At 50.3% G+C, this 22,855-nt stretch overlaps 10 protein-coding genes across 10 annotated transcripts; 5 read left to right on the forward strand and 5 right to left on the reverse strand.

The window, feature by feature from the left end:
* Positions 1–809: 809 nt before the first annotated feature.
* On the reverse strand, positions 810–1,294 carry EJ05DRAFT_485427 (uncharacterized protein; the record flags this gene model as incomplete). Its single annotated transcript, XM_033745452.1, has 2 exons — positions 810–1,025; positions 1,175–1,294. The coding sequence occupies 2 exons, from the start codon at positions 1,292–1,294 to the stop codon at positions 810–812; spliced, it is 336 nt and encodes a 111-aa protein (XP_033601860.1).
* On the forward strand, positions 1,085–2,057 carry EJ05DRAFT_345037 (uncharacterized protein). The gene is made up of 2 exons (XM_033740958.1): positions 1,085–1,141; positions 1,192–2,057. Exon 2 carries the CDS (start codon positions 1,385–1,387, stop codon positions 1,925–1,927), a length of 543 nt encoding a protein of 180 aa, XP_033601861.1. The 5' UTR covers positions 1,085–1,141; positions 1,192–1,384; the 3' UTR covers positions 1,928–2,057.
* Positions 2,058–4,307, forward strand: EJ05DRAFT_345027 (uncharacterized protein). The gene is made up of 2 exons (XM_033740957.1): positions 2,058–2,133; positions 2,248–4,307. Exon 2 carries the CDS (start codon positions 2,302–2,304, stop codon positions 4,210–4,212), a length of 1,911 nt encoding a protein of 636 aa, XP_033601862.1. The 5' UTR covers positions 2,058–2,133; positions 2,248–2,301; the 3' UTR covers positions 4,213–4,307.
* On the forward strand, positions 4,308–5,296 carry EJ05DRAFT_345024 (uncharacterized protein). The gene has a single exon (XM_033740956.1). It carries the CDS (start codon positions 4,402–4,404, stop codon positions 4,921–4,923), a length of 522 nt encoding a protein of 173 aa, XP_033601863.1. The 5' UTR covers positions 4,308–4,401; the 3' UTR covers positions 4,924–5,296.
* Positions 5,297–5,454: 158 nt separating this feature from the next.
* Positions 5,455–8,992, forward strand: EJ05DRAFT_451688 (uncharacterized protein). The gene is made up of 4 exons (XM_033742396.1): positions 5,455–6,023; positions 6,076–8,155; positions 8,210–8,389; positions 8,442–8,992. Exons 1-4 carry the CDS (start codon positions 5,530–5,532, stop codon positions 8,514–8,516), a joined length of 2,829 nt encoding a protein of 942 aa, XP_033601864.1. The 5' UTR covers positions 5,455–5,529; the 3' UTR covers positions 8,517–8,992.
* Positions 8,993–9,677: 685 nt separating this feature from the next.
* EJ05DRAFT_475619 (FAD/NAD(P)-binding domain-containing protein) lies at positions 9,678–11,292 on the forward strand. The gene has a single exon (XM_033743840.1). The coding sequence runs from the start codon at positions 9,820–9,822 to the stop codon at positions 11,071–11,073; it is 1,254 nt and encodes a 417-aa protein (XP_033601865.1). The 5' UTR covers positions 9,678–9,819; the 3' UTR covers positions 11,074–11,292.
* Positions 11,293–12,277: 985 nt separating this feature from the next.
* On the reverse strand, positions 12,278–14,940 carry EJ05DRAFT_475620 (eukaryotic translation initiation factor-like protein 3 subunit B). Its single transcript, XM_033743841.1, has 3 exons — positions 14,638–14,940; positions 13,019–14,576; positions 12,278–12,966 (listed from the first exon to the last, which is right to left on the reverse strand). The coding sequence occupies exons 1-3, from the start codon at positions 14,895–14,897 to the stop codon at positions 12,559–12,561; spliced, it is 2,226 nt and encodes a 741-aa protein (XP_033601866.1). The 5' UTR covers positions 14,898–14,940; the 3' UTR covers positions 12,278–12,558.
* A 125-nt stretch (positions 14,941–15,065) lies between these two features.
* Positions 15,066–19,399, reverse strand: EJ05DRAFT_531518 (uncharacterized protein). The gene is made up of 2 exons (XM_033749032.1): positions 16,426–19,399; positions 15,066–16,374 (listed from the first exon to the last, which is right to left on the reverse strand). The coding sequence occupies exons 1-2, from the start codon at positions 18,970–18,972 to the stop codon at positions 15,202–15,204; spliced, it is 3,720 nt and encodes a 1,239-aa protein (XP_033601867.1). The 5' UTR covers positions 18,973–19,399; the 3' UTR covers positions 15,066–15,201.
* A 21-nt stretch (positions 19,400–19,420) lies between these two features.
* On the reverse strand, positions 19,421–20,526 carry EJ05DRAFT_475621 (uncharacterized protein; the record flags this gene model as incomplete). Its single annotated transcript, XM_033743842.1, has 1 exon — positions 19,421–20,526. A coding segment is annotated over exon 1 (658 nt), but the record flags the coding sequence as incomplete, so codon positions are not given.
* A 50-nt stretch (positions 20,527–20,576) lies between these two features.
* Positions 20,577–21,611, reverse strand: EJ05DRAFT_475622 (uncharacterized protein). Its single transcript, XM_033743843.1, has one exon. The coding sequence runs from the start codon at positions 21,147–21,149 to the stop codon at positions 20,880–20,882; it is 270 nt and encodes an 89-aa protein (XP_033601869.1). The 5' UTR covers positions 21,150–21,611; the 3' UTR covers positions 20,577–20,879.
* Positions 21,612–22,855: the final 1,244 nt, after the last annotated feature.

A 22,855-nucleotide genomic window follows, 5' to 3' on the forward strand; every position in this document is an offset into this window, starting at 1 on the left:
AATGTTGTTGCATCAACCCTGACCCCTACAGTATTGTAATACCGTAATATTGGCTGCAGCATGCCCCATCTCCATTTGAAGCAGCAAGGATCGAAGCCGGATCAAACAAGCGAGTAAACGAGTGTCCTTACATCACGCAGATTCTGGAGTCAAGATACCCCGCCTGTTGACCCACACCACAACTGCCAGGACTGAGCAAGACACAGATCTTGTAGATAGGCTATCAAAATGTAGTAGAAGTGATTGATGAGATGGATTGGAGGAGCACAGTGTCAGCCACCTGCGACATGGATGATGCAGATCGTATATCCAGGCTTCCTTGCAGTCACGCGGTTGGGAAAAGCTGGAGCTCCCCCTCCCAATGACGCAGCACAGACTCACCGACATGAGTTGAAAAGTACCGAGTCCTAGTAATGTATTATTCCAGGTTTACATATTGCTGTAGTTGACGATGCGTATTTGATACATGTCTGTTATTTTCAGTCAGCACTATCATGTATAGCCAGGGTGAAGCAGCAGTTGAGGCTGTGAAGGTTAACACCTCTCACCATTATGAGGATTTAAACAATCATCCGACCGATGAAGACTGCTGTATGTAGCAGCATGCTAGATAGCACACTTGAAACTTTCCTCGTGGATCGGATGAGGTCAGGCGGATGCCAGATGGGAACACGGTACAGGGCATGAGCGAAAGAGGTTTAGCGCGCGGCCGGAAAGGGAATAAAGGAGCAAAGCGGGCCAACAACACGCTGCTGTGGCGCTCACTGACCAACGCTCCACCAGCTTCAACACAAATCCACTCGCCCCATTCAGCACATGTGGCCAAGATATGAGCCTATCTCTCTATCCCCGGCCAGAATGCAGCGACCCGGTTGGTTGCAGGTAAGAACACCACACTGCTTGCTGGTGCCAGGTGCAGGTTTGCAAAAGCCAGTCGGCTGCCGTGTGTCCCATAAATCAACCTGATTAGCTGTGAATATAGTCAATCTTGAGATAGGTAAACGGAGGCAGCGAGTAGGTAGTAGCTGGGTAGGAAAGTAGGTAGGCTAAGCTGGGTGTTATATCATATTAGTACCTCAGTATCCATAGATGGATGAGTAATAAAGTAGACCCAGTCGCAACCTCGTCGTAGTCATCATAGGTCAGCTCTCTGCTATTAATTACTACTACATACTTCACTGACCAGCACAGCCTCCTCCCGCCCGCCTCCACCAGCATCGGCCATCGCTATCAGGCACCACAACAGGCACAGGCACAGACAGGCACACTCACTTCCACTCCTCCTCATATCCATCTCTTCGCACTGACAGGCTTGTCGCTCCCTCCTCTGTGTCTACCTCCTCTTGTCATCAGCTGGCCGCCAATTGTGTTTGTTTGACTTCGGATGCTTGTTGGCTTGTCAATTGCAAACAAGCGTATTACTGCTCATTCTCGTTGCTCGCCTACTACCGACCGTAGCGTGTTGATATTTCCCCGCTATACACACCCTCCACCACCAAAGGCCGCACCAGCGCGAGCCGCCTTTCCAGCCACATCACTATTTGCTTTCGCTGCTCTGCCACCACTGCCCATCACTTTATCCTCTTCAGCTACTTCGCCTTGCGCCTCAGCCTTCAAGACGACGAAGCGACTTTTCCTCTTTCTCTCTCTCTCTCACTCTCTCTCTCCCCCCAGAGCCTTTCTTTCTCTCTCTTCCATTCCTCCAGTCACATCCCAACCTCTTCTGTCGTCTCGTCAATTTGTGCTGCAGAACAGACCCGCTTCGCGACACTTGCGCCGCCTAATTCAAAGCTGCCGACTCGAGATTTGCATTCGCCACACCTTCTGGCCCGACTTTTCTTTTCCCGTCGCAGCTGCAGCTTCATGCGACTCGATACCGGAGTCGCTACGAGGCTCTGAAGGGAGAACTGCGACCGTCGCATACTAGTCTCACTGCTGGCCGCCGTCCTCCACACTGGCCTTGCGTATTTTTTTAGAGCTATTCCGGCTTGCTAGCGAATGCTGCGATCCGGACATCTTATCCGTAGCAACCATCCATTGAAGACGAGAAACCTTCCTTCTCTCCTCGACGAATTATTACGAGGTGTGTTTTGCGGTGTATGAAAGCGTGCCAGAAATCCTGCTTTCGCCCAGGTGCGTCATTCCACACGCGCGTCGCGGTCTCCTGCAAATGCAAACCCTGGACCAAGCTTCTTGCCTCAGCCACATGTTGACTTTCGTGCTGTGCTGACTTTGCATTATGAACAGAATCGAATCGTCCGGCTGTACCTCAATCAGACTCGCGAACGCAGCTGCAGTCTCATGGCCGCATCAACCCGGGCCATCACTCCCAGCCAAACCGGACCATTCACGGCATCGGGTGTAGCTCCTGCGACCCCGAACGCCTCCTCTCTCCAACCCGACGCAAATTCAACCATCGCAGCTCTGCGCGCGTCGTCCAAGTCGCCCAGCGCCATCTCTCCTCGCTCATCTCCGCAGCCCCTCACCGGAACTGCTGCCTTAGCCGAGCAGCGCGCCGAGAAGGAACGAAAGGCTCGCGAAGAAGCACGTAACATATCACACAACCCCGCCACGACAGCGCTGAATGCGCTTTTGAAGTCTGAATCAATGAGTCGACCGACAGATGGCCCAGTTGCTCCCGCAGCTCAAATGAGCAAACCTTTACAGCAGGTGGCGAAAAGTATTGTGATACCCGAAAACGTTACCTCAGACACGATGCAGACAAGCCCAGTGAGTCTGTCCAGCTTCGGTTCAAGCGAGAGTACTACTGCTCCAACCGCGACCGCGAACGATACCACGACGGCTCCCTTTCCCCTTCTAGATCCCGCAGTAGCTGGTCAAGAACGCCCGCAAGAAAACAATCACGCCCCATCGCAGGCGGGCCTTGCTCCACCACCACAAGAGAATGCCTCAAATAGATCAATGACTTTCCCTGGGCCGCTACCACTCGATGGAGATCCGCGCGCTCCACAGCGGGGCATGAGTCTTCCAATGTCGGGCTTCCAGAACAATCCCAAGTCACCTTCGACAAAACGCCACAAATGTCCATACTGTGCAACGGATTTCACGCGCCACCATAACCTGAAGAGCCACTTGCTTACACACAGTCAAGAGAAGCCATACGAATGTCCAGACTGCCACGCAAGGTTCAGACGTTTGCACGACCTGAAACGTCACACGAAGCTTCACACCGGTGAACGCCCACATATATGTCCAAAGTGTGGCAGAAGATTTGCAAGAGGCGATGCACTAGCTCGTCACAATAAAGGCCAAGGCGGGTGCGCGGGAAGGCGATCAAGCCTTGGTATGGATGATGAAATGGGTGACGGTCGTGGTGAAGAAATGGATGGTGTTGAATACCAGCATGGCGATCGAGAAAACGAAGACGGTCAAGACGCTACCGATCGCCGGATCAGTGAACCCACCCGACGTGGAAGCGCCCGTCAAGATTCCATGGCGGGATTCCAGCCACATGGAAGCACTTACCCACCTGTCATGGCTGTAAACAGAAATCCAGGGAACAGTGTTCGACCCATATACCCACCGACCACTGCAGGAACACGTGATCAGTCGATGAACCTCAGTCCAAAGCCTAACAGTCTCTCCACGGCGCATTTTGCGTCTGCCCAGCCTTCAGGTGTCTATTCTCACACTGGAATGACAGAAAGTCCCAAGCCAATCTCGCCCGGTCAGACTGACCACAAGAGGCTTGGCTCGACAGGAGGACCTTCGGTTCCTGGGGGAAGATCACCAAACATGTCACAACACATGAATCCTCATTCGTTCGCCCAAGGAGCCGGCCGTGGTGCTTCTCTTCCTCCGCCTCATGGGCTGGCAAATGCGCCGCAGTTACCACAATTACCTGGTCTTGCCCCAAGTACTGGCACTACAGACCCGCGGCTCGCGGTCATGCAACCAAATGCTTCAAACCCAGGTAGTACCTCAAGTCATGGCGCGAGCAGTGGCGGTAGTATGCGTGAGATCATGGGAGGCTCGCGCGACAATGACATGTGGATTGCTCTTCGGGACATGGAACGGGCAAATTCACAGCGCCAAGCTGAATACGAAGCTCGCATTGCTCAGCTTGAGCGTGAACTTGCAACCGTGCGGGCACAGCTACCGGCAAATCAAATACAGCAACTACAGCAACAGTCACAGCCACCACCGCAGCCACAGCTGGCGTCATCTTCGCAAACAGGCTCCGCAACTTGAGTTTGGTCCGATCCTATTGCAGCTGATCAAACACTGCCCAGCTTGTAATCTTCGACCCTACCCCTGGCTTCTTAACCGCTTTGAAATACGACTTTAATCATGTAATATGGCCTATTCACGCCTGAATGTTGACTTGGGCAATACTGCGTAATGCTAGAATAAATATCTTTGTACGATATACGCTCATCCATGGCCGTCCATACAATACCAGGAGCTAGTCTTGGACGATGGAACCATACCCGGCGATTGATTTCTTCCCCGAGAGTCCCGTATACGGTAGTGACTCCCTCGCATTACGAAGGTTGGATACCCCGGCTGCATAGGCCATCACCGGGTTCGGTTGACGGTGTACTCGTTGCGTTTTGCACATTCAGAGCAATCACTTTTCTCACTTTTTGTCATCCACCATGCGATCCATTTGCGGAACACGTTCTGCATCGCTACTGGATATCATTATATGTGGCGTTGTGGTGGATCGGTCGAGATATACATTTTCTGTTTCTTGCTTCTCTCGCTAGCGATTTTTGGCTGACCCTTATTTTATATATATCCTGGAAGATGGCGATGAGCTTTGAACTTTGGGTCTTGATGTCTACAAGAACGAGGCAACGTACAGTTTACTGGCAGCAGGAAAAGTTGTTGGGACACAGTGGGTGGCGATGTCGAGGCCGGTCTATCAATGCATGGGGCTTGTACAGTAGAGCCATGTGAAAGAATAAAAATACCAATGATACCTTGCACTATCATAAGAAGGCAGTAAAGGGCTCATGTGTTCAATCTGGACCTGCTCTCCTTCCTATGCAGCCATAGCACGAGAGGGCCGCGTCAATATACCGTTCTAGGGAGCTAGATTCGCCCACGTGGTGAAGCTTGAGCCCGTATTGGGAGACTCCCAAGTTCTGACTAGGGATGTCGAAGATATAGTTCGTAGCTTGCCTGCACTTACCTATATATTTTCTATATATCGCTTCGGCTAGTATACTGAAGACTAACTTTGATAGGTCGAGCTTAATAGAGATTATAATGGTATTAAGTAGCTATAAGGGTTATAAGATTATAATGGAGGTTTAGTTATATCATGGGGATAAATCAAGCTAGATAAGAGAGTCTGTGTAGTTGATGGACTTAGTAGTAATCTGCTGTACTAGGTAAATAATCTACTACTTTTAGTGCGCGGGTTCCACACTAACTACATCCATCGGATCTGTAAGTCATGCACTAGCCTCATCTCCCTCTGCGACGTAGGAATCTACGCCTGCATATCAGTGACTCCCTGGACTTTGCAATCTCGACCACGCGATCAAACAACGGCTAGCTATGTTGCCAGCTGAGTCCAATAGTCTAAGCATAGCCACGAGCGCACAGGATGCCATAAAGCATGATTGGACAGAAGACCTTCCGCAGACGGATCACCTAAATCTATTCCGCGATACAGACTGGAGTCGCAATGGACTAGGACCCCCTGCTAGCTGGGACGCGACTCTACAGCTCTTTACGAAATTTGTGTTTGCAGACTCCCGAGCAGCGTGTCTATGGTGGGGACCGGATGCTGTCGCCATCTACAATGAAATGTTCGCGCCCTTGTGCTATGCGGTACATCCTACGCTAATGGGCTCGACTTATGCCGAATGCTTTCCGGAGCTATGGCCGTTGATTCGTCTCATGTTCGAAGAGAGCAGAAAGACTGGCGTTGGGCAGAATGTCACTCCGGACGCGCCACTCCTCGTTGAGCGCCACGGATGGAAGGAAGAAGCTTTCTTCTCTGGCTCTTTCGTTCCCATAGGCCCCTCTCATCAGCCGCTAGGTTTTTAGTAAGCTGGTATTGTGAGAAACATCTGGCTGAAGACTAACAGGTGCCCCTAGCAACTCAGTGTTCGAGGTCACAAGTGAGAAACTTGCTGACCGTCGCACATCCATGCTGAATAGGTTAGCTGCCGTACCTTCACAAGCTTCAGGTGCTGTGATTGCCCATATCCTGGATACTCTTGCTACAAATCCAAACGATATAACTATGGCCCTACTGTATGAACTCAAGGATGAGACCGAAGTAACCACGCTACAATTGCATGGACAAATTGGCCTACCTGAGGGACATGGACTGCGTGTTGACTGCGCAGATCTCAGAAGTAGCCAGGGCCTGATCCCTGATCTGCGACATGCCGGCTCAGAAGCGATCTTTATAGATCATGATGATCGATTTACCTCTGTTTCCTGGAAAGGCTGGGAAGTGCCTTCTAAGAAAATCGCCATTCTACCTATTGCAACTCTCGACTGTGCTTTTGGCTACCTCGTGGTCGGCATGAATCCATACCGTCCATTTGACGAAACGTGTCGTCGTTTCGCCCAAGATCTCAATCACATGGTTTCGTCCATCGTCTCTGCAGCCATGACCTATGAACTGGCGGAGTATCAACGGGAACGACTTGTATCAGATCTTGCATTTTCTGATATGAAAGTCCGTCATCTCGTCGAGCACGCAACGGTGGGTATGTGTAATGTTTCTGTAGATGGGAAGATGCTTTGGGCCAATGACCATTATTACAATCTTGCAGGTAGGAGTGCGGAACAACACGTCAATAACTACTCCTTCTATGATGCCTACCTGGAAGAAGACATCTCCAAAGTGGAAGAAATCTGGAATGAACTTGTGGCGGGGAATGTTCACAACAACATCGAGTTACGCCTAAAACGACAGTACATTTCCCCGAACGGAGAGGAGCTACCAGCTACGATCCAGGTTCTCGCATTTCCTTATCGTGATCCAGGTTCCGGCCATGTGAAGTCGGTCATGGCGTGTACTACCGACATATCGCGATTGAAATGGGCCGAGGCCTTCCATGCCCGTTCAGCAGCAGAGGCCAAAGAGGAGAAGAAGCAGCAGGAGGCCTTCATCGATATTGTGTCGCACGAGATGAGAAACCCACTGAGTGCTATTGTACACTGTGCAGATGCTATTGTTGCCGTGTTGGATGCGTGTAAAGACACCGATGTACCAATCAAACATCTCGAAAGTCTGGTCGAGAATGCGCAAAGTGCCACCATCATCTTACAATGTGCTAAGCATCAGAAACGCATATTGGACGATGTTCTTACGCTCAGTAAATTGGACTCAATATTGCTGTCTATTACGCCTTCGTCAGTCGAGCCCTCGCAGATGATACATTCCGTCATAGACATGTTCAAGATGGAGCTGGAAAGCACCAATATTAACTACACAGTTAATGCAGATCCATCTATAATCGACCTCTCCCTAGATTCAGTGTACCTGGACGCCTCTCGAGTCACCCAGATACTCATCAACTTACTGACGAATGCGATGAAGTTTGTGAAATGCTCAAAGCAGCCGTCAGTAACCATCAGATATGGTGCTTGCGTGTCCAATCCACAGGATTTCTTTGCCGAGAACTTTTTCTGGGCTGACAGCCAGTCCTGTGATAACGTGACGAATGATTCAGAATGGGGCTTGGGAGAGAATGTCTACCTCACGTTCCTTGTTCAGGACTCTGGTATAGGTCTCAACTACAACGATATCTCAAAAATCTTCGGCCGCTTCTCACAGGCTAGTCTCAAGACCCATGTCACATATGGAGGGAGTGGACTCGGTCTTTACATTTCCAAGCAGCTGGCCGAGAAACAAGGCGGCAAAATCGGAGTGACCTCTGTGCCGGGTCAGGGCTCGACGTTTGGATTCTATGTCAAAGGACGACGGAGTGAAAAGCAATTATTGCTCCCGACAGCACCGAAACCCATCACGAATGGGACAAAGGAGCGATTGTCTCGAGAGCTGCGTGTCTTGCTGGTAGAAGACAATCTGATCAACCAACAAGTTCTCAGTAAGCAGCTGAGACGGTCCGGATTCATTGTTGATGTCGCCAACCACGGCCTCGAGGCGCTCGAAGTTCTGGAGAAGAGCACGTTTGACGTTGTGCTCATGGACTCCGAGGTCAGTAATAGAGCCCGTGTATCTGATCATACATATGCTTATTCGACATTACAGATGCCTGTCATGGATGGCCTCACTGCCACACGCGCAATACGGAAGAAGGAGCGAGAGGGTCAAGGCCTTCTCGGTGAGGCAGCGACAACAAGATATCGAGCTGGCGGACGCCTACCTATCTTCACGGTGACGGCAAACGTTAGAAACGAACAGATCACAGCGGCACTTGCTGCGGGCTCGGTCTGTCAACATTCGTCAAATTCACAGTCATGTCTCGCTGACCACAGTTTAGGATGCCGTTGTTCAAAAGCCCTTCAAGGTCATTGATCTGATTGAGAAGATGAAAGCACTGGCCACTGCAGGCTGATTCGATTGACCTCCACATTCAGACTGTCGCCATTCATGTCGGTGCTGAGCCTCGCAGTCCTAGCCACTATGGCTGCATTTATATTCCGGTCTCGACTGCGTCTCCATACCAACAGCTACGCATCTGACCATGATACATGATATCTCTGGCCGCAAACAGCTGCTCAATACAAATACGACCGTCGCGGGAAAGCCACTGCGCCTTTCAGTCTCTTAAGGGGAACAAGAGACCGTCGTAGCCTTCGCTGTTCACCCGCCAAATCGGCGCGAGGTGCGGTACATGATATCATAGGTCTCTGTGAGACACTCATGGATGACAACAACCTCTCGCTAGGGAGCCATGTAATGGGCTACACACATCAATCTGCGGCTGTGAAGCCCCGCCTCGGGCCATAACAATGGAAGCAGATCACTGATAGGGATATTCGATGTAAAGTAACGTCCAATAGGAACATTTGCTGGTACTTACAGCTCAACAACGTATGAAACTGGTTCTACACTGCACATTCGCTGAGCGTACTTATGTTCCATCTCGCTGGACAATCTTCGTTGTTTCTCATTGAGCGTCCCTTCCATGCCATTTTCACGGTCGACCTCGTGTATTGTATGACGCTGTCTACTGCTCTGTCGAACGAGGTTCACAATCACCAGCTCTCTCATCACCAGTGCGTTCGGTTTGCGGGATTAGTTGCTATTTGCTGTTTGCGGGCTAATCTTAGCCCGTTATTCATGTTGAGGACTAATAACTCTAGACACATTCACATGTCGTGTGGCCTTTTCGTTGTTCCGTGAGTCGTGATAATCCATTGTTAAAAAGCAACAGTCGAAGCGGCCGGAAAACACCATTATCGTTGGGCTTCACAGAGAGATTGATTGACGAGTCCTTGGTTGCTGAGCATAATGAACGCAGCTGTCAAGTGCTCTAGACTTGCATTACTCGTAACATTTGCGCGATGTGTGGCGGGCTTTTCGAAAGTGAGTGAACCTAGGAGGCTCTCAGTAGTCCATGTCAAGTAAGCGACGCTATGATAGGGGCTTGATGAATCGTGCCTGGATTACAAGGCAACGATACACGATTACGCCGACGCCGACGTCCGACGTATCGTGCGAAAACGGCGGTTGGCAGCGTCATGCTTACAATTCTGAATTAATCAGCGCGGAAGCCGGTCAAACAAACAGAGTGCGAAATGGCCTTCACTCAAGTATATAAAATCAGCAACAAATGATACAGATAGATCAATAAGGGACATCAAAGACACACCTCACCACTGCTTGATACTTCTAGAAGCTCAAAAAAGTTCGACATGGCTGCTCAGAAGCCTGTTTTGATAGCTGGAGCAGGCTTGGCGTCCCTACTCTTCGCCCGCTCGCTTCTTCGTTCCCGGATCCCCTTCATTATCTTCGAGCGTGACCAATCCATTGCGTTTCGCGCGCAAGGCTACCGCCTCCGTCTTTCGACCGAGGGTCTCGATGCCATAGAAGAGGTCCTGGGCCCCGAGCCCAACGGCTTCCCGAAGTTCTGGGATCGCTGCGGTAAGACGGGCGGCTCGAAGGGGTTTGCTGGTCTGAATGCCGTAACCGGAGAGGAATTGGAAGAAAGCACCGGGCCATCTCCGCCGGCGCCGGAGCCTGCGAAAGATGCACCGAAAGCGACACCAACGCAGCCTGGGAAGGAGATGTTGTTCAGCAGGGAAGGCAAGACGATAGGCATTTCGAGAGGGGATATGCGGGCGCTCTTTCTCGAGGGCTGCGAAGATCATGTCAGGTGGGGCCATCATGTTACAGGGTATGAGTCGAGTCCGAACGGTGTCTGGGCGATCTTCAGAGACGGCAGTAAATCTGAAGAAGGAGATCTGCTCGTTGGCGGGGAAGGCATCTACTCGAAAGTGGCGAAACAAGTCTCGAACGGCAAGCTGAAGACATACGACACCGGCGCACGCGGCATCCACGGCCAAGCACCGACGACAGCGTTCAAAGCATTAGGAGAAGGTGTATGGCGGATCCTGGACGATACCCGCTCCGACGGAAAAGTTTTTGCCATCACAAACGTCCGGCCAGACGACATGGACGATCCGGACATCCAGTTTGGCTGGACCATGGGTGGCCAACCGGGGGTGATTGCACCTCCGAACAACGACTTCTCAATCATCGGCAAGGAAGCTGCGGACATTGCGAAATCCTTGACTGCAAACTGGCATCCGCGCATCAAGCCGCTCTTTGATCAGATGGATGAGAAGAACGCTGCGTTCTGGAAGATTACCTGTTCGACTCCCTCAGGGGTGCCTGAATGGCCTAACGATCCACGCGTGACTGTCATCGGAGACGCGGTCCACTCCATGACTCCTGCGGGGGGCATTGGGGCAAATACAGCTGTCCGCGATTCTGCTCTACTTGGAAGGCTTTTGGCTGAGGCTGGTGGCTGGAAAGAAGGCATCACGGCTGCGTATGAGAAGGAAATGAGAGTCTATGGCAGTGAAGCAGTGGCTCATAGTTACGGCATGGCGAAAGGTCAGTTTGGAGTAACTATAGACGAAGACACCTCGCCTACTGTCGGATAAGCATTTTTACCAGAAATATATCATAGACGTTCGAAAGCATAATCATATGGGTTTTCGGAGTTATGCACATGGCCAATTCTACTTGAAACTCTCTAACAATGGAGCTGCACACAACGGTCTATACTCGCACTCGTCAATCTGGTGAGCACACCCGAGATTGTGATACATATAGGCGAAACATGTTTCCTGTAGCTCTTCCACTAGCAATTGAGTGACCGATTTCATGTGCTTAAAGGGGTTCCATCAGTGCAAAATATACTGGGGTCCTCAACAGCTTGACTGCCAATTTATATCTTAACGTAGGAGGACCTGCCATTTGCCCTAGGTCGTGCCAGCATTAACCTTTGGATGATGTGAATGTTTGATATAGGGCACATGAAGCTAGATGTAGGCGCCATCAGTCACTGTTCGGACATGCTGCAGCACAGGCAGCCTGTTCCGAACGTTATGGTGCGCCTGAGAAACCGGATTGTATTCGATGAGGACTTCGCAATGCTCTACAGTGTCATCAGAATCTTCACAGGAACGCGCTTCACATACGTTGGGCGATGATAGTCTGTCTGTGTACGTGAGTGTCAGATCTCGAGGACTCAGACACGTTCTCTGGAATCCTTCTGCTGGCAATTGATATGCCTCATATTTGACCACTTACAATCGAAATCGGTGAGGATGGAAACATAGAAGGAGTCTGTGTGCTGCGTTGTAGGAATGGATGGTCTATCAGAATATTGAGATTTATGGCTGATTCTCGAATACAGACTAACAAGTCTCCAGTTGAAAATACGCCTGTTGCAAGGTCACAAATTTAAGAATAATGACAAAGACGGGAATGTTGATTTCGCCAGGCACAAGAGTATACCCGATCTTCCACTCCGTAGACTCGCTGCCAATGAGTCTGTGCAGTCGACAGAAGGCTGTAGGCAGATACTCTGGATCTTCTGGCCCCTGAGCAATTATCATGAACCTTCACGACTTGATTCCGGCCTATAGTGGTATTCATGCAAGCTTGCAGTAGGCCAACCATCAATATCATGGCTTCATCTAACGTCAGTAAATTGCTGTAGTTGAAACCCGCCAGGGCCTGCAAAGCTCGATAGCTTTGCTCGTGGGTAGAACTTTAATCTACTTCTATCCCATCGATGAACAGGATCACAGCACCAAGAGAGGCGGGATGGTCGTTTGGGTTGCAGTATTGAGCTGCTCTGACAGGAAAGCGAGATCCTAATACACGCGTATCTACCAAGGCTAAGGTCGGGTCGACATTTGACGGAAAAGAAAGTACAATGTGGTATTCAGCAGCATTGTATTTAATGTCAGATCCTTCATCTTGGAGGTGTGGATCACCAACGCATATCCACTCCCAGGCCAGATGTTTGAAAATACGTTCCTTTCAATAGAGGTTTCTGGCATTGACCTTACGGGCTCTGTGAAACCCACGACATTTATTTATATGGCACAGTTTGTACGTACTATGCCCTATTCATTTTACGCGACCTCCTCAGTCTCATCAATGATCTCCTCCACAACCTCTTCAATTTCCTCGCCCTTCCGTTCCTCTTCCTGCTCCTTCTTTTCTTCTTCCGAATGGTCAATACCCATATCCTCTTCATCCTCGCGTACCTCCTCGATAGCTCGCTCGCGCCATGCAAGCCACTCCTCAAGCTGCCTCCTACGCGCCTCAACCACAGCACGATTCGCTGTGTTCTTCTTAGCCAGATCCTGCTCGTCGAATATTCGGCTGTAATTGCGCAGATTGCGGCGAATCTCGGATTGTTCTTCCTTGGAAAGAAGTGTTGCAGGGCGTGGGCGCCAGAGAAATTGCTTGAAACGCTCGACAGGCTCTTCCCGGAGAAGAGTTCCTTTGAAATCGTAAATGTGATAACCGTTTTCCATCTGCACGACAGTCAGTGAGATTTGGATTATGATTGACTTCAATTTCACTTACACCATGTCGGAATGCTGATGCTACGGTGGCTACGTATCTGCCAGTTGGATCCCACTCAACATCAGTAACACCATAATGATCACCAGTGTTCATGAGTTGAAGACTACACATCAAATCCTTATCACTGTCTTTATCCTTCTCTTCTTTGGACTTCTCGAAGCTCAAATCCCAGAAATCGAGATCGAAACTCTGCTGGGATTGGAGAGTGGCTACAACGACGAAACGACCCTTGGGCGACCAGAAAATGGCATTGCTATTTTTCTTGTCGACCGTTCGTACATGGTGAAAGTTGCCGGGAATACCACTCTTTGTTCGCTCAGGAGCGAAGAAAGAGACTGAGGTCTTAGGTGGAACAGCCACACCTGCGGCGGGTATTTCGCCCGTTGTAATCAGCACGAAGCGGTTGCCTTTTGGTTCCCAGGCAAAGTTGATCACAGTTTCTTTGATGGCCTCAACGACCTCGACTGGGACGCCTTTCTCGCGGACGCGAAAGATTTCAAGGTTAGTGGCGAGCGACTTCTTTGACTTTGAATGACGATCAACTTTTACACACACGTACGCGGCTTCAGATTGCCAATGAAGTTTGGCGTCTGAAACATTGAACAGATTTCTCGTGCGTACAACCTCTTTCGATGGAACGCTCATCAGGCCAACTTTTGCAGGATTAGAGCCTAACTCAGGTGTCCAGTAGCAGAAAAGCTGTTCATATGTCTTGACACCATCGCGGCGAGGAAGGGCAGGAGCCCACTCAAAGTCCATGACGCCTTCAATCTTGATGCTGGTCTTCTCAAGAAGATTCATCCGTGGGGTCTCATAAACTGATATCGATTGCCCTTGCGTCATTCGAGCGACATACTTGTCGTCCGAGGACCATTTGAAGGTTGGCCATTGCATCTTCTTCTTAATAGGTTGACCCGCATCGTCCATTTGCGAGCTTGGGACGTCAAGTGTGACGAAAGAACGAAGAGGCTTCCCAGTGGCAATGTCCCAGATGATATAGTTCTTGCCATCCTCCTCAAGTGAAAGAGTTGGGACCGGGTGGTTCTCATCAACTTGTAGCGGGCGATGGGACCAAGTAACGAGGTACTTCTCGTTGGGAGAATAATCGACCAAGTTCACGCCAGGATGCGCGAACCGCTTCTGCCTGTGCCAAGATTTTCCACCCCAGAGCTGCACGCCTTGCCCGTGAAGCGAAGTGAGGTATGTTCCGAGTGGCGACCACTGCACGAAAAAATCTGTCCAGTGTTCGCGATCGACGACGTTTTCCGGCGCGTCTTCTTTCTCATTCCAGAACACGCCCACTTTATCGCCGCGATACATGACCATCTGATCTCTACCGTCCACATCTCCGAGCCACGACCTTAGGTGCTCCTTCTGCTCAAAAGGTTGAATTGTGGGAGGAGTGTATTCATCCTCGATACGTCCTCCACCACCGTAGCGTTCAATATCTGTTAGCTTATTGACTGCCATATTGTGTCTCTTGTCGAGCGGGACACCGTGGCATTTCTTGACCGCGGCAGCTGCCTCTGCAGGAGACCCAAATTCAACAAAGGCGAATCTATAAAAGAGGAGTCAGTGCGCACGTTCACACTCGTAGAAATCTTCGAATAGTTGCGTACCCTTCAGTCATGCCCTCATCGTTTGTGGGCATGAAGAAACCATCCTCTCTTGGCTTCGCAGCCTCAGTGAGCTTGCGAATCACGTATTTTTGTAGCTTTGCTTTGCTGTCTTCTGGTACGCGCGGGAGACCATCTAGCACGACGAAGGCGTCCAGACCCTCCTCAAGGCGCACTTCATATTGTTCTTGGAGATCTGAAAAGTCGATCTCGGATTCGTCAAAGTCATCGTCTATAGGTAGATTGTCGTAAGAGGGCGCCATGACTGAAGTGTGTGAATATCGTGGAGACGTCGCGGGGTCGGCTGTGCGTGTGAATTTGGACTGCGCCGCCAAGAGTTCGGTATGCTAGGCGAAGCAACTCGTCACGTGATGGTATTACAGCAATCTTTTAGCCGTGCTGTTCAATAGATTGGAATGATAGTTTAAGCCATGTGAATTTTGTTTCGATAACACTTATTGATATATTATTGCTTTGTGACGTATTGGAGCTTGCGCCACAGACCAAATCACCCTGCCAGTACTTGTTTTGCGTCTGTGTTAGTGCCCCTGCGTCCTGCTAACAGCTTCATGAGGGTCTCAATACCTCCCATTCCTTCATTTCATCTTCTACGCTATCGTCCATCGGCCCCGCTGTCATCATACCTGTACCTTTCCTCCTGGGTGGTAAGGCCGGGCCGGTACGCTCCTCCGCACTCCCATTTTCCTTCCGTAAACGCTGAGGAGGTGACCTCGAGATAACGTTGCTACTAGACCCTGATGTTGCACTCGTCACTGTCCTCCTAGGGGGCGGTAATGTAGGTGCTATTTTCTCGAATGACTCTGTCAATGGAGGCGTTGGGGAGCTGGATGAGCTGAAGGCAGCTGGCTTCTTCGGAACAGGTGGTGCTGGCTTGCGGGTTATGCTTGTGGAAGAGATGGATTGTGAAGAGGGCGATCTAGCTTGCGCATATGGAGATTGTACGGATGCACGGGAGTCAGAACGTGCATCGCGGTTCGAAGGTGGTGTCGATACTTGATAATGGTGTGATGAGGTATTCGAATTACGGGATGACGAGGCTAGGGCTTCAGTCGTATCGAATGGTGGTGGAATTTTGCGCGTTATTGACCTACTTGACATGTTGCTACGTGCTGATGCAGTAGTATTAGACCGGCGTGGCTTCGGTGGGTCGGGGTATGTATCGTATTTCCTAATGTCGACCCAATCTTGCTCGGAGGATGGAGTGAAAGGATTCGGCTTACGATTAGGGTTAGGAATCATATTTGGCTGAGGTGGTCGAACTTGAGAGCGGACAGGCTGGCCGTTATCTATCCACCATTTTCGACGGTCGGAGCTTGCTGGTGGAAGACCGGGCTCAATAGACTCATATCCTATAAGGTCCTCATCCGAGGTTTCATGCCCCCTATCATTCACCGTAGGATCACCAACGACGCCCCTCCGTTGTCTGTAGAGTCTGTTGCCGAGGTGATCCTTCTTCTTTTCATCGATAATGTTGATTGTGCAAAAGAATGTGGCATAGACGGGACGATGGTCGGAAAAGCGTAATGGGGCAGCATTGTAACTCGTTTGACGCAAATTGGTGCCTTTCGTCAAGATCCGGTCACACCACGCAGGTATGCGAGCCTTTTCTGAAGAGTCGTAGTAGTCTGTGCCCAAGTCGAACTTATATGTGGGATCAAATGTGATTCGGGCTTCATTGTAGTAGGGGAACGTTAGCCCCGCGACCATTTGTAGGTTCAGCTATATTTATTATTAGTCTCACAACATTTGGATTGAATCACAACTGCTCACCTGATCATTTGCATATAGTGTCTCAAGATCTCTAGCCTCTATGAGCCGACGAACCTTCTCGTTACTTAGGCCGATACGGTAGTTGAAATCTCCTAGCCAGATAACACTATCATGATCCTCTATCGAACGGTCGCGCTGGAATCGTAAGCCCTGAACAATAGTCTTGTAATCTCTATTACGCTCCTCGTAGTTCGCAAATCCAGCTGCAAGATGAGCCGTGACGAAGCATATCGAAGTATCCGCAAAGTCGACGCGTATTGCAACAGCACCTTTGTTACCTGCTATACCAGACATACCAGTTTTCTTGATACTCCCTTCCACATTCTTGATAAAGTTCAATATGCTCGCCTTCACGAAAATCGATAGAGAGGCTCCAACGAGCTGACCACCGCGAAGAAGTACGTATTCTTCTTGCCTATGAAGTCTAGCATGCTCATTCAAAGTATTCTTGACTGCACTTTCCCAATTTTGCCGCCGCGCAGGGTCTGTCGACATGATCTGCTGTGGACTGAGCTCCACGATCTCTTGAAAGCCCACAGCCACGATCTCAGCAGATTCTTGGGCTGCATCTATCTTGGGCAGTAACCAAGGAGAAAGATCATCTCGAAGGCCATTAGTCTTGCCGTTGAGATTGAAGGTCCCAGCCCAGATGCGGATTGTGTCTGATGATGTATATTCGGCAAACCGCCGCATCAGTTCCGTATTCACGAAGTCGTTGACCGGGTCATAAAGCGTGACAGGACTCTGACCAATGAGACGCCCTAGCAACATGTCAACAGTGTTTTGACGGCCCTTGTCTGCAAAATTGTTGATATATAGTCGTTGTGCGCTCTTCCTCGCATCCGCCAGTGCTCCAGCGAACGACATCTTCCCAGACCGGGTGAAAGAGGACTTCAAAGCCCCCGTGCCGGCATATATCTTCGAGAGTGCGTCTCCGTTGTCCGCCCACAGACTCCCATGTCTAGTCCAAAAGTCGTTGCTGGCTCTTTCGCTGCGATGTCCGAGGAAACTTAATAAAGCCATCTTACTGATGATCGTCTGGACTAGATTAGTCCGGTCCAAACAATCCAAACAGTTGGTTCGGAAGACACCTTCTTGTTGCAAGATAGTGACTGATCTTCGGATGACCTGATTCGCGGTTTCTATGCTCCCTCTCAACCGATCCTCAACTTCCTCCGCCAGATAGTATGAGAAGCTGTCTGCTGAGTCCTGAATGTACCGTGAAATGTCACTCGCAGCTTCATAGCCCACCGGACCACGTGTCTCCGCGTGGAAGTCGTATTCAGTATGCTTCAGGAGGTCATGTTCGCGCGACTGCTTCCCATGGGTGTTGTTGAGAGGGCTTTGCTCGATATGATGAATATATCGTTGAGTTAAGTCAGTTTCTTGAGGCTTGTCAAAGCTTAGCAGATTTACGACATGTACTGCTCCATATGTGTGCTCCAGGTGCTCAAAGTGTCTGTCGAATGAAGGTTGCGTAGCTTCTTGGGAGCGGGTTATACTGATCTTCTGTTGGTTCGGGAGGAGTCCAGTGGCTTGCTCCCAGAATATTGGAACACTGCCCCGGATTTGAGTGTAGGAAAAACAGAGACCTGAGGGGGTACAGAACACAGTCTCGGTCTCTACGAAGTTGGCAACGTTGCCGTCGTCATCTATGCCTCGCGAGTTGAACCGTGTCCCAGCTCTCCGACATGAAAGTCTTGATATCAGTGTAAGTGTGGAAGGTAGGCCAGTGGTAGTATTCCTAGCCGGAGACGAGCTTGCCGGTACTGGGATGGTACTGACGAAACCTCTGATCGCCGATGTCAACAACTTGGAGCCGTCCAGCGCTATTTTCTCCTTGGGAGAAAGTCTTGACCGAAAGTTCACCAGTGGCTGTATCATATAAGAATTCCACAGGAAGCCTGCATCGAGGCTGTCTAATGCGACTGCTGCCGTATCTGTGCTCCGCTCTTGCACACGCCTCGTAAGATCGAAATCTGCAGAGTAATAAAATGTACCACTGCTAAGCAGCTTCTTTAACGTCACGCATGGATGCTCCATGAGCGCCTCTCCTCTTCCGCGTCCATAGCCATGATCATAAACTTCGTCGTCTAGGCTTTCCGTCGGGTAGGGGTTGATGTCGTCGCTCAAGATACGATCGTAGTCCGTGCGATTGAGACAATGGAACTCAACCGAATGTATCCGCAGAACACTTTCATCTTCGCGTACTCTTGCGACTTTGCCCGCACCGCTGACGACGCAAAGGAACACGTCTCCTTCAACACTCATCAACCCCAGCGTGCCATGCACGGCTAGGCTGTTCAATTGTCTGAACCCTTCAAGATCGACATGACCAAGCTCCGCAAATTCTACCATGCATCGTGGTCCGGCTGTCCCATTACTTGTAGTCAAAGATGTTTGCGAGGAGCTTTTAAGGTTGTTGTGTGGAGTATTGTAGGACGGTTCGGTTGACGACGGCGAGTGTCGGAATATGAGGACGTGTGTTTGGGTAGCGAGAGCGATGGCTCGATGTGGATGCTCTTTTATCAGTAGACGTATAGACATCGCAATAGGTCTTTAGTGAGGTAACAATGCAAAGCTACTCTACGAGCGGCGTGGCCTCTTTGTTGTCGGAGGTGTACGGCGAGCCGGCATAGTTGGTGGTTCAAGGACCAAGAATATGAGATCGAGATTGACGTATCATCACAAGTATAGACAACGCAGAGTTCAGAACTCTTCACAAGCACCGACCTGGAGACAGAGAAGAGTCTGTAGTGGTCGCATGCACTGAAGAACGTCCTCATGGGATCAGGGTCTCACAACGCGACTCTCGTCTAAGAAGCCAACCGCCATGTGGCCCCGCGATCGGCATTGTCGATTTTCAAGAGCGGCCGGAATGGAATTATTTTACGATTTGTGATTGGCTTGATATTATTTGTTCAAAAGGAGCATACGGCTGGATTCGAGATGTTGAAAAATGATACGAGGTTGCGATGGACCGCACATGGGCGAAGGGTACGTTTCATATGATATAAAACAAAAAGTCCCCCCAACGGATGCATCGCATCATTTAAATTGTGTTTTATATCTACATGACAATTTTCACCTCAAATACTCCCTCCTCCTTCTGCCATTGTCGTCTACTATTACGACTTTCTCCCTTCCGTACGACGATGCCCTCCCATCCCGATCATCGTCATATGCGCCCCGACTTCTACTTCTAGATCTCGTTGAGTGCGTTCGGGTGAATTCTGCCCTGTTGTCATGCAGCGGCCTGCTGTCAATGTACCTATATGTCGCAGGCCTTTCGTGATATCTATCACTACTCCGACTCCTGCTCCTCCGTCTACTCCGGTCCCTGCTGTGATCCCTCTCCCGGTGCCGCTCTCTCTCTACCCTGTATTCATGCTCGCTGACATAGTAGTCGCTATGTGTGCGACTATGGCTCGTCACGCTGCTCGCCGGGGATACATGTACGTATTGCGTGCTATGTCTACCCACACTGCTCGCCGGCGGTGGTGGCGTGGGCGGCTGATTTATGAAGACAGGCACCGGCTGAGGGGCAGGGATAGGATTTGGTCGAGGTGATGGGATAACAGTGCTAACATGCGTGGAATGATAGCTTGTGCGGGGTGAGGGGATGGGCCGGCGGTGGTCCTCCTCCACTATCTGAGTGCGTGAATAGTGGCGCGATGTGCGACGAGGAGAGGCAACGCGGTAGGGGACAACTACGTCTTCTTCCTGCCGGACTTTGACAAGACACATGTTTGTGAGGTCAAGATAGGGCGTACGATGAGGGGATTTTGCAATAATGAGGCGCGCCTGTAGCCTTGATTTGGCGAGGGCGCGGACTTTGAGGGCGAGTAAAGGTGAGGAGCTGATCGCGGCGATGTCGAGGATGGACTGTCGCTGATGGCAGCCAGATTCGTAGTAAGTAGCTTTAGGCAGCTTATCTTGACCGCAGCATCGCGTCAGGGATCAAGAAAGAGGCTGTGTGTTCGATCGAGGTAATTAGGTTGGGTGGAACTCTCATCCATCTCAAGGGCCACAGGTTCATCAGCTGAATGCACGAAAATGGGGCTAATCTGATGGTCTGACCCGGCCCCCGGTCGCACTTGTGAGGAGTACCTAGACACTATACTCATCAGGCTGCAATCGTAACTCATGCTCTGGTCTGATCTGCTAAGCCCTTATGACCATGTGCTAGTGAGTCAGCAGTGCCAACTTTGATGGCAGAACGACCCTCCAGTATTCAGACGCAGTAGTAGACAGAATATTAGAAGAGTTACGGCCTGGGTAGTTTGGGGGCTGTTTTGTTGAACCATGAACCCCATAACATGAATTACCTAGAGCAACTAATATGATATGAAAGCGTCAGTTGCATCATTAATAGATTCAGACTGCAGATAAGGAGCGTCTCAGTCCTAGATTGACATCATCATCCATCAATTCCGTTGTGCACCAATATCGTCTTATTTCTTCCCAGTAATTTTCCCAAGAAAGTCCTTTCCTTTCTCCGCAAGACCTCGATTGTCCTCGCCAGTCTTGACACGCTGTAGCTCGTTCGAATTCTTCTCGTGGGCGCTCTTAGCCAACCTCTTCTCTTCTTCGCTGCGCTTGGTGTGATTTGCAGCGCCACCTCGCCCGAAGCGAATGTTTCCCTCTGGCTCGCGATGCATTGGTGCTTCGACGTCTTGCGCCGTCCGAGCTAGCTCTGGTTTGTCCTTGTCATTCCTGGCCATGTTTCCTGAGCCACCTCGACCGGTTGTATAAAGATCGCTTTTAAGGGTTGGCGTAACAAGGTCAGCTGCCGTAGTGCCACTGCCACGGCGCTCTACTTTTGCCATGTTGCCTAGCGAGTGACTTAGGACCAACTCAATGTGGGAGGTACGTTGAGCCCGCGGAAGGAAATAGTGTCTCTTGCGGCCTCTTTGTATGAGGCCCGGCAGGCGCGTAGAGATATGGACGCCTGGCTGCGCCATGGCTCGTTTGATAACGCAAAGCATTATAAGAAGCCACGTTCGCACCAGCGTTGCGACTCTCGTGTTGATAGACATGCAAAAATGCACTCACCAGCACCACCACGCCCATGCGAAAGATTTCGGGTGTGATCAGGCCTTCCTTCGCCGAAACCAAGTCTGTCTGCCATTTTCTTCCTGTCAGAATGTCTGCAGGACTTGAAGAAGTAGTAAATCAAGTTGCGGGAATTGAGAGGATGAGAGCAATCCTCGACTATTGGGTGCGACACGGAATATCTAAAAAGTATCAGGACAAGAGACGCGAACGACGACCAAGACACCGAATGACCTGAAAAATTCCTAGCTCTTCTTGGACTTTAGAGGGGCTTTTCTGACTCTGGCAGACGGCAGGCTAATAAGTAGTGTTGATATCTGACCACGCGGTCCGCAACTCCACTTCAGGGCCACCGCATGCCTCGGGGAAGTGATGCCTGGGCAGGCGACGGCACATTGAGACCAACCTTCGACTTGGCTAGTAGGCACTGGTGGGTGACTGCGTACACGAACGATGTATTCCCCTCTTCGTTCGAGCCATACATAAGAGGCCGTGTTACCATCACGTAAGAGATTCAGGGCTTGCAGACTCCCTCACGCTGGGACAATATCGCGTCATTCGCCCAGAAGACAGTTGGACTCGAAATTTACAACTGCCGGGCCTGGAACTTACGGTAGACATGGAGAGAGAGAGAGTGTGTGTGTGTGTGTTGAAGATAAGCTGAGTACCCACCATTCATCGCTATAGGAGAAGGAAACCAATACCTAGGTGAGATACAAGCAAGGGAAGCTAATATTTTAGCAGCTTACTAGCGGGCAAGCAAGAAGTGGGCAACAGCTGGTTCAGGCGCCGTAGGCACTGACGTGCAAGAGTGGAAGCCACTAACACCCCCGCAACTAGAGGAAGCAAAGTGGGTAAACAAGCATCATCAATTTCTTATCATCTATTCCGCATCGGCCTCATGACACCATTTATATACATCCAACATCCTTTCATATCATCGTGGCACAGTACCATATCCAAACTACCTGCTAATGATACAACAGTCTATTGTGAAGCATCACGTCTTCGAATACCCTTCTGCCCGCGCCGTAATGACAACTTTGATATATTCAATCCAAGGGATATCGGAGTGACGACTGCTCGTGAAACCCGATTTGGTGCGCTTCCATATACCAGAATTCTATCCGAGGAGATATGTGCGCCGTCGCTATGCAAGAAAAGTATTTCCGTAGTCGAAAGCCAGGTGGCTATGAGACGCCAAGTAAGAAGAGCATTGCTTAACCGTGCTCGAATCATCGAAATTAAGCTTCGATGGGCTCGACATCCGACTGATAAACGCCAGCCGCTATGCATAAAGACGATGTGGGAAAGAGAATGTGCATCGACATGATGAGTGTCGTCGTAGTAGGTTGGCTACAGATGGCCATGTCCA

The sequence above is a fragment of the Pseudovirgaria hyperparasitica genome (genome assembly GCF_010093815.1).
Source record: "Pseudovirgaria hyperparasitica strain CBS 121739 unplaced genomic scaffold EJ05scaffold_6, whole genome shotgun sequence".
NCBI classification, from domain to species: Eukaryota; Fungi; Ascomycota; class Dothideomycetes; order Acrospermales; family Acrospermaceae; genus Pseudovirgaria; species Pseudovirgaria hyperparasitica.

Excerpts from the sequence above, each read along its gene's own strand:
- EJ05DRAFT_475619 (XM_033743840.1), top strand. The coding sequence starts at position 9,820 with ATGGCTGCTCAGAAGCCTGTTTTGATAGCTGGAGCAGGCTTGGCGTCC.
- EJ05DRAFT_451688 (XM_033742396.1), top strand. The coding sequence starts at position 5,530 with ATGTTGCCAGCTGAGTCCAATAGTCTAAGCATAGCCACGAGCGCACAG. Across the intron at positions 8,156-8,209 it reads TTGTGCTCATGGACTCCGAG|ATGCCTGTCATGGATGGCCT; the intron begins GTCAGTAATAGA and ends TCGACATTACAG. Across the intron at positions 8,390-8,441 it reads CGGCACTTGCTGCGGGCTCG|GATGCCGTTGTTCAAAAGCC; the intron begins GTCTGTCAACAT and ends ACCACAGTTTAG.
- EJ05DRAFT_345037 (XM_033740958.1), top strand. The coding sequence starts at position 1,385 with ATGCTTGTTGGCTTGTCAATTGCAAACAAGCGTATTACTGCTCATTCT.
- EJ05DRAFT_345027 (XM_033740957.1), top strand. The coding sequence starts at position 2,302 with ATGGCCGCATCAACCCGGGCCATCACTCCCAGCCAAACCGGACCATTC.
- EJ05DRAFT_475620 (XM_033743841.1), bottom strand. The coding sequence starts at position 14,897 with ATGGCGCCCTCTTACGACAATCTACCTATAGACGATGACTTTGACGAA. Across the intron at positions 14,577-14,637 it reads GATGAGGGCATGACTGAAGG|ATTCGCCTTTGTTGAATTTG; the intron begins GTACGCAACTAT and ends CCTCTTTTATAG. Across the intron at positions 12,967-13,018 it reads CATCAGCATTCCGACATGGT|ATGGAAAACGGTTATCACAT; the intron begins GTAAGTGAAATT and ends ACTGTCGTGCAG.
- EJ05DRAFT_531518 (XM_033749032.1), bottom strand. The coding sequence starts at position 18,972 with ATGTCTATACGTCTACTGATAAAAGAGCATCCACATCGAGCCATCGCT. Across the intron at positions 16,375-16,425 it reads CACTATATGCAAATGATCAG|CTGAACCTACAAATGGTCGC; the intron begins GTGAGCAGTTGT and ends TAATAAATATAG.
- EJ05DRAFT_345024 (XM_033740956.1), top strand. The coding sequence starts at position 4,402 with ATGGCCGTCCATACAATACCAGGAGCTAGTCTTGGACGATGGAACCAT.
- EJ05DRAFT_475622 (XM_033743843.1), bottom strand. The coding sequence starts at position 21,149 with ATGGCCAGGAATGACAAGGACAAACCAGAGCTAGCTCGGACGGCGCAA.